The sequence below is a fragment of the Watersipora subatra genome, chromosome 4 (genome assembly GCF_963576615.1).
Source record: "Watersipora subatra chromosome 4, tzWatSuba1.1, whole genome shotgun sequence".
Taxonomy (NCBI): Eukaryota; Metazoa; Bryozoa; class Gymnolaemata; order Cheilostomatida; family Watersiporidae; genus Watersipora; species Watersipora subatra.
In genome coordinates, this window is record NC_088711.1 from 53,541,905 (window position 1) to 53,551,361 (window position 9,457).

The 9,457-nt window shown below is 38.7% G+C and overlaps 1 protein-coding gene across 1 annotated transcript; it reads left to right on the plus strand.

Moving 5' to 3' along the window:
- Positions 1-640: 640 nt before the first annotated feature.
- On the plus strand, positions 641-7,841 carry LOC137394546 (uncharacterized). Its single transcript, XM_068081269.1, has 7 exons — positions 641-731; positions 1,013-1,106; positions 5,239-5,333; positions 5,651-5,750; positions 5,987-6,124; positions 6,885-7,111; positions 7,226-7,841. Exons 2-7 carry the CDS (start codon positions 1,083-1,085, stop codon positions 7,314-7,316), a joined length of 675 nt encoding a protein of 224 aa, XP_067937370.1. The 5' UTR covers positions 641-731; positions 1,013-1,082; the 3' UTR covers positions 7,317-7,841.
- The last annotated feature ends 1,616 nt before the right edge of the window (positions 7,842-9,457 follow it).

Sequence of the window (9,457 nt, forward strand, 5' to 3'; positions counted from 1 at the left end):
ATTATCTGCAAACCATTTGATATATTCTCGCAGTTGTTCATCTAGTTCACGCTCCTCTGTATGTTCACTGTTGTCCTCAATGCGGTTTTCTTCTATGTCTAGCTGCTGCTCTATCTGTGGCTGAGGGGTTGTCTGTTCTTTCTGTGGCTGAAGAGTTGTCTGCTCTCTATGTGGCTGAAAAGTGGTCTGTTCTATCTGTAGCTGAAGAGTTTTCTGCTCTTGTTCAGTTGCAGCACAATCAAGCTTCTCCTCTAGATGAACTGTTGGCGTAGGTAGGTTTGGGTGTAGATTGTTTACCACTCCTGAGTTTGAGTCTGAGATTGAGAGTGCTGACAGCCCTCGGCTGGTTTCTGGTATCTCGAAAGCGCACCATGCGATTTTGTTGGGCCATTTGCCATTAGTCTTAGTTTTTTTCAAGTTTCCTATACCGGCATTACCCGTCAAACAAGTTACTTATAAATTTTTTGACAAGCAATGCTGTGTTGTAGCAAGGCTTGTAATACGGATGCTTTTTTCATACTGCCCTGTCATCACTTCTATCACTGATGCAATCCTATCTCTGCAGTCTGACACGCTGATCTGTCATAGCTTCCAATACTGATGTATTCGTAACTTGGAAAATTATCACGCTTTTGTTTTAGCATTACAATATCCGTGATGCCAATTTCAGCGTGAATGCTGCTTTCTGCAAGCTTTCAAACTTTCCAATCCTGACACATACTGGCCCTCAGGTAAGCCAAACCCCGGCTTAATCATTTGCACGAATCCATTTTGATCATCTCCTATCTATATGTTGTTTGGTTTTTGGTCTTTATTCGCCCGTTACAGCAATGATCATCATCTCAGTTCATTAACATTCATTACGTACTTCTGTATTTTGTCTTTCTTTTGGTTAAGTAGGCTCTATGGGCGTGTCGTATTGCAGTTTCTCAATCCTCATTAGATGACTCTACATCGCATAGCCAATTTGCTTCAGGTTAAAGAATGTCGATCACTCTTCTGTCAATTTTAGGTGGGTCATCCGGGAAATATATTGCACTCGCAATATCATCGTGACAGTCAACCGCATTGGATATACGTATATGTATACTTGCATATTGTTTTACGTAAGTTGCTTATAATTTTTGCCGTCTGCATGTCCTCAATTGTCGATAAGTATCTAGTTGTGTATTTGCTCTAGGATCAAGCTGTAAAGTATTTTCTTCTTTTTATAACCTTTTTTTATGTAGTTTTTTTTTTAAATGTATTGATATATGTGTAGAGCTGGATGCTGTAAGCTACTCCAAATCATCCTGTAGCTCATCGTCATAAATATAATCCGTCACCCGTTTTTTCTTTGTACGGCTTTGTAGCTCATACCTTCTGTTTGTTGTTGTCATATTTTAGGCGTGCTTTCTCCTCCAAGTCTTCCGTAATGTGATTGCATGTCGTTTGACAGTTCAGATACATTTATATCGCCATGTATCGCCTTTGTTGCATTGTTGTCTAACACACTTGGGTGCTGTTGGCTCGTCCATGAGAAAATAAGGTGCGTTAAATCCAGGTATCGAGTTGAAAAAGTTTGGCCGCTATTTTTCCTGTTCATCTTTGGCCGCGATAGATAGTGTCTACTTCTTTGTTTGGAAGGCATATTCATTGGTCGCCAACTGTAACACTTCTCGTATATTTGTAGATTCAGCACTTTTACCTCCAGTGTAGAGTCTTTGGACTTACCTGACGTTATCTCGTCAGGTAAGTCCAGTATTAAGTGTGGGTGCGATCTGGGGTCATCTGCTGTGTGACATAGTATGGGATTGTCTGGGTGCGCTTTTGCTTTTCCAATTAGGCTGCAAACCAAAATAATAACAGTTGCCAGAGCAATCGGTCCTCCTGCCTCTTTCAAGACGATTGTCAGTCTTCCTGTCATTAGGCTTGGGCTGAGTTGAGCTTTGTGGCTTGGCTTAGTCTTAGTCATATCAATTGCTGCCTTTTTCTTTCTCCTTTCTGGCTTCTCTTCTTTCATATCACAAATAGCATTTGTCTCCCTAAGGCAACTAGTGCTTTGAGAATTTTCTTCGTTTTTTGTAATTGTAGGATCACTAGAGGCTGTACATGTTAGTTTCTCGTCCTCTGCGGTGGCCTGTTGGGCATTAGAGCTTTCTCTGATCCATAGTTGTGCCATACGAGTATCCAAGCTGCTAAGAACGTGTGGTTGTACTAGTAGTTCCCTTATGTATCCTTTGGGTATCCAGGTTGCTGTTCTGGCCTTTGCTTGCATCGTTTGCGTTTCCTTGCTCGTTTTTTCAGATCGCTTTGATTGGTTTTCGAGGGTGTTGATTTGTGCTATTGTATCATCTGTTGTCCAACGTACTTCTCTCTCGCCTTTCTTTATGTCCTTGAAGTTCTCTTCTCTTGTAATATTTTGATGTTGCAGTTTTTGGTTACACTGTACATCGTTTTGCCTCTGAGCTGGGATATTTTCTTGATTCAGTATATCTTCCCTGTCTATCTCTAGTTGTGCCAGCTCTGCTTCATATACTCGATTCCAATTCTCTTCATCAGTATTGTAATTGCTCGTCCATGTTAATAAGTTCTACCATTCTTCATTGGTTGTTGTTTGTATTGCATTGGGCTCCGTATCTAGAATAATGGCTTTATTATCTGCAAACCATTTGATACATTCTCGCAGTTGTTCATCTAGTTCACGCTCCTCTGTATGTTCACTGTTGTCATCAATGCGGTTTTCTTCTATGTCTAGCTGCTGCTCTATCTGTAGCTGAGGGGTTGGCTGTTCTTTCTGTGGCTGAAGAGTTGTCTGCTCTCTCTGTGGCTGAGGGGTTGTCTGTTCTACTTGTGGCTGAAGAGTTGTCTGCTCTCTATGTGGCTGAAAAGTGGTCTGTTCTATCTGTGGCTGAAGAGTTTTCTGCTCTTGTTCAGTTGCAGCACAATCAAGCTTCTCTTCTACATGAACTGTTGGTGTAGGTAGGTTTGGGTTTAGATTGTTTACCACTCCTGTCTTATTAGTGGTTTGACCTTTATGACTATTGAGAGTGTTGACAGCCCTCGGCTGGTTTCTGGTGTCTCGAAAGCCACCATGCGAATTTGTTGGGCCATTTGTCTTTCTGGTGTAGAGTTGGCCGCTCTCCTACAAAAGTAGTATTGACGACCAATGCCATTGCAGACTCTGCATATGGGTCTGCCATCCATTGTGAACTCTTCACCCACATGCTGGCGATGATGTTCTCTTGCTGTTTGCATCTGGTTCTGTCTCCATGATTGTCCTTGAGGCGCTCTTGAAAAGTTGTTATTTCTTTGATTTCTCTAACGATTATCAAACCTTCTGCCTGAGTAATATTGTGCTTGGCCGTTTCTATGATTGCCGTGAAATTGTCTACCCATTGGTTTATTCCATCTTCTTCTATCTCACCAGTTTGAGTTAGTTGTTGCATTACCACCGTAATTTCTATCTTGCCTGAACCAGTTGTTATTATTATCATGCCGACGTCTGCTCTCTGCTACTCTCTCAGCTTCTCTTAGCTCCAGGTTTTCCAGGCTTTGCTTCATTGCCTCCATCCGTTCCTCCAGTCGTATGTCACGATTTACTACACTAATATTTGCGTGTGCTGACTCATAAAGTAGAATAGCATTTGTCTTTTCCATCCTTTGTGCTGCTTTGAAGGCACTGTCTGCTGTAGTAATGCTGGGATTGTTTAGCAAGCCTCTCTTGAAGGTCACTGGCAGGCCTCTGACAAATGACGATAATATTATTTGTTCTAGCGCATCAGCAGTCATTGTGGGAAACAGTCTTTTAGCCATAGTCGTGATGCTTGCGTAGTAGGCCTACTTGCCAACACTTTCAGACTCCGGTTTTACTCTGTTGTTTAGGTCTACTGTATTAGCTATTCCATCTGTCACTGCAAATTTTTCAGCGAGTTCATATGTGAGTATGTTATAATCTTCTTTAATGGTTGGATTTCTGGCTATTATATTGCGATAAGTAATGAGAGCGCCTTCGGTGAGATATAGTGGGAGTATTTTTCCCCAATTTTCTCGCGGAATACTTAAGGCTTGGCAGTTCAGCTCATAATTGTCTTTCCATTCACTGAAAGTGATTTCTGCTGAGGGTCCATTTGAGAACTTTTCTACTTCAGGTAGTCTTGTAGCTACATTTATTATATTTGTAGTTTGCCCATCTGCTCGTGTCATAATTTGTTTTGCCGGCGGTCCATGCAGTCGCTTGGTAGGTAGTCCCTGTGTTTGTTTGTCTAAGTCGAAGGCCATATTTGACCAGACTGGCGGATCTGTATGTGTACTCATTCGATTAGTCTCTAATGTATATTTGGTAATTTTCTGGTGATGGTGGTTGGTAGGTTTAGTTGTTTTCCTTACATCCCTTTGGCATGTTCTCCATCTGGTATTGACGCAATTTCTATGATTAATTCCTCTAAATTTAAAATTTCTAAATTGCTTTTGACATTTTCTAACTATTGGATCTTTCGATGCCTTTAGGCGTTGTCTTGCTGCTTGCATGTATTATATGCTTATCCCATGGTCTGGCTGCCTTTCCTGTTGGTATGTTATATTCCCAATATCTCCACACAACATTGTTGTGCAACGAAAACTGAATATTTTATATTTGTTGCTATTTTAAGAAAAGACAAGACTTGTTTTAATGAATGTTGATGAACTAAGGTGTGTTATCAGCTAAAAGATTTATTTCAACAATTTTTAACTTTTCTTTTAAATTATTTATTTAAGGTCACTACAACAGCTTTACGTCTGCCTTTTTTGGACCATCATTTCCTAACCGCCATATCTTTTTTGTCAGATCGACAAACCTTTTCTCGTGTTTTGTCCGCCTCCTTGTTTGCTCAATGCATGTTCAATACACGTGTCAGTCTTGTTTTTCCTTCAAACTGATCTCATTAATCATCGTTACTCTTATTTTCATCTTAAGCATTCTCAGCTCTGCCAGAACAAATTTAAGCCACTAAAACTGCTCAAAACAATACTTTGAGTAATAATAGAACTACGACTTCTACTTACATCATAGAATGTATCAATTGTTGACAACTCCAATAATACAATCTGAATTTGGCTAGACGTACTGCGGTTTATGAGCCTAAAGCCAAACTCAAGTATTATCTGCTACCCAAAGAAACCTTCTGTCATTTTGTTATTTTTACAATGATTGACTGTCATAACTGTTACATTTAGTCAAATATCTACTATACTGTAGTAGTAAGTTTCTGCTTGCAGAGGCTAGTGAGAATGACGTGTGATGATGCAAGAACAGTGATAAATGCCGTAAGCGTACACAATGATAAACTGATTGTCCTTGACTGCATCAAAAGGTTAGTACATCCTGATCCCTGATGTTATATCTTTATGCTTTTTTTTAGTTCCATTCCTTCTTGAAACTAGCTAGACAGTTAAATATCTTGACATCTACTTCCTTAAATTAAAAGGTTTTTGATAAAGGACATACGTGTATGTATTCGTTTAAACTGCTTAGTAGATATATTTGCTATGAGCAGTGAGTTGACCTGAAAGTTGTCTTCTAATGGGTAGATAACGATTCACTAAATTACCTGCAAGTAACGTACTTACCATTGTGCATGCAAGAAGTAACTGCATGATACCTGTAGACAGTAATGCCAATTGTTCACAGAGCACTGGTTGACTGCAACACCGAACTTGGAAAAGAATTCATATTGAGCTCCTTTCCTTATGAAGAGGATAAAGTGAAGGCTTTGAGAATATTGGCTACAGTAAGACATACTTTTAAATCATCATTAGTTTTACCTGCGCTACCAAATTTAGGTTATAACTGTTGACTGAGTCTACAGTAAAATTGCTGCAATTAAAATAGCTACAATAAGGTGGTAAGATAAACCCTACAAGTTTGTAGTACTAGTTGCTATTTTCACCTGTGGTACATGGTGCTTTGGCTATTATAGTGTATATTGAATTGGCTTTTTTGTGCAAATTTATTTGTTTTATACAGGTGCGTTATGATGTTCACGATATCATGGCAGCTGGGGGTCATCAAGGATATGCTGCAGTTGGAGGACTATTCACCCAATCACGACCATTGGAAGCTCACCTATTCGGACCAATTCCTGAACAATTGCAAAGAGCTGCGGTAAGCACGCCTAGTTTGATGTTGAGAAGATGTAGAACCATAGCTATACATATTTAATATGCTTTCCAGTAACTATAAATTTTATTTGATGGTTTAGGAACAATGTTTTGAAGCATTGATATTACATAGTAGACATCGCTGGCAGTCCTGTGCAGCATGAGAAATTGACATTAGGGACCAGTACGTGTGTAGGAACCTCGTAAAGTGGTAAGGCAGTGCAGTGGCTAGCGCCAGTCTGTAAAACGGAAGATGTGAGTTTAATTCTCAGATGAGATAACTGTTTTGCTAAGTTGTTATCGTGGCTCCAGACAGACGAACAAATAGTTACAGCTCTTATTATAGTAAAGACTATACAACAGCTTATGGGCGTGACAGCTGATGTAGTTGCCTGCTGCTTGCCATTCGCCTGGCACATTGCCAATGACTAATTTGAGTAAGCTAGTACTTGGAGTACTTGCTAATAAGAGCCGCGAGAGCAAGCATAAAATCACGCTGCACCACGCAGATCTGTATGCACATTTTCACTCACAGAGCGCCATAGTGTAGATCGCCCAATAAATCCATCATTGCTTAATCGGTAAGATATTTGCCTGGTGAACGGGAGGTTCTGAGATCAAATCCTCTGTGATATGGATTCTGGATCTTATTTTAATAGCTATAGCTAGACAAACCGAAGTACACACAAACACACAAACTTTAAGATCTATATATATATATATATATATTATATATGAGTTTTTAGGGACATGGTTAAATTAAGATACCAAAGACTGCCCAGCCTGGAGTTGTACCATCGGTGTACACCGGACATCCTTCATACGCTTATCCCCAAGATAAGACATACGCTGAGGTCAGAGGTTACCCGGAGACAGAAGGTTATCCACAGGAGACAGAGCCTGAGCCGGCATATCCTGCAGGTGCTCCTCCATTGAGCACTACAACCAGTGGTGCCCCAGCACCTATGAACTGGCCCAGCCTACACATGAGGTAGAGTTTATCTTACAGTGCTTGTAGCTAAATACGCCTTTCATTTTTCTGCATAAATTAACTACACGTAGATAGCATGAAGTGATCCAATGATGTTTATGTATTTTGTTAGAGAGCCAAGCTTTCAGAGAGATGTCAGCATTGGACAGAGAGAACCAAGCGCTATGCAGTCATTCACTTGAGGCACTTCTATATTACGACCTGACATGTTCTGCTAATCACCTGCTGAAACCTGCCTATATGCGTTTTGTTACAATTTTAAACCCATTGCCAGCATGCAATGATAACAATATGTCACTAATCGCTAGGACACAGTTTTCGTCAACAATGTATAAATGTCTGTTGCTTCTAAGTGTTGCTATAATTGAAATAACTGCTCAATATGAAGGTCACACTAAATAACTGTAACCGTGTGCAAACAATCTTACAAATGCTTTTTATCTTTTCGGCTGTCACATATTTTATTAGTCCTGAAGCGCTTTACACTAAAATAATAAGTACCTGTATTTGGGATTTGTATAATTTGTGATGGTTAATTCTGTCCATCATCAAATTTCCCGTATTTTTTTAATTCAAGAAAATTTTAAAAACTTATTCTTTATAACGATCCAGTGTTTTAAATACTGTTAGTATAGTAATGGCATCATTGCTAAATTTGCTCAAGAGTTATACACCAGAGGGTTATTTGTGCTACTCATATCTCTTGTCTAATATAGATATATTTCATTCTGCAAACTAGACCCCTGTCTGTGTGGTTCAGAACTGTTATCCAACTTTTCTAAGAAGTAAGACAACATGGTTCTTAGTTAAATAGCAGTTATTTTCAACGTATAAGTTTACAGCTCACTATGTTTAGGTAAGATGAGATATGAAGTACGTGATGAGATGTAATGTATATGAGATATTTTGAGAAAAGACAATGAAAATCAAGCATTAAATGCACTGAAAAGTTATTACACTGATAAGGACTTCATAAGACATAAAACTGGTTAGCACTTTTGTGAATAAGAGGCCTAAAAAGTGTTGTACCTGCTATTTGGAGATCCTAAACTGGTGGATACTACAAATTTGTTTCTGAGGATTGTTATATATATGCAGTATTCTTTTTTCTTTGGCTGGTTTACTCCATTAGGAGTCACCAACTAAACTGGAAAACCATATATGGTGACCCTATTATCGAGTATTATTATTAAATATTAATATTAGATTTTAGGTATTAAAGATTAGTTAAAGCAGGCTAGCAGCAGATGCTAAAAGGAGTGACACAATTATAAACAAAGATTCAAATGAGCACTTATCTACTGTATATATAAATTCCAGTGTTTATCATATGTTTTTTAGTCGGTCATTCATATGGGTTGTTGTAACAATATAGTTTTAGTTTTAGGAACGACAAATCTGGTTCGCACTGGATTTGAACTTCAAATCTCTAGGTCTGCAAACAGGCGAACTAAAACACTAGACCATAGCAGCTACATTGTTATGTAAATGAATACTTGTACACATATATACACCACATAATTATGCACCTGCCAACCTTTAATGCTGATTGGTTAAAATAGCACCCTTCACGTCTCGGCAAGCATGCATGCTTAAAGATTATGATCCTTACGTGTAACGTAGGGATTATTAGGCTGGCTTCTTACACGGCTCTTATTATAGTAAGCTACTAGCTTGAGTTACTCAAATTCATTTGGTAGTTATTTTATTACTCAAACAAAGCCTGGTATTCAGCTAGTCTATATATCTCAATGTGTGTCATTTGTCTGCTGATCTGCCATTGGTGTCTAGTTATAGGGATAAAGTTTTAGGAATGAAGAATCTGTTTAGCAGTGGATTTGAACTCTGAAGCTCCAGGTCAGCAAAGAAGCTAACTAACTCTCTATACTACAATGTCTTTGACATATTATGTAATAATAATTCACATACTTATTCAGCGCTAGTGAAAATACTAGCATGCTTCAAGTTCATGATCATATGATTGATCATTATGTACAACGTAACATCACAAGCTGGCTTCAGACACAGGACATGGCCCTTATTAAAGAAAGTTACTAGGTAAATTCACTCGAATGCTGTACCCATGCCCGGTGATGCACATGTTATTATTTTATTACCTGCATCATCGGGCATCACTGTGCATTTGGTAGTCTTATATAAAACAACTGATAAAACTTTAAAAGTCAGTATTTATCTAATTATTTGCTTTTCTATTGTCAAGAGATTCCGTTTGTTGCACTCTATGTGAATGATTGATTTATTAGTTTGTGGAAAAGAGCTACATTTAGCCACTGCTAATAAGATTTGTCCAATCAATAGCAAACTTTGGTTGTCCTGATTGAACCA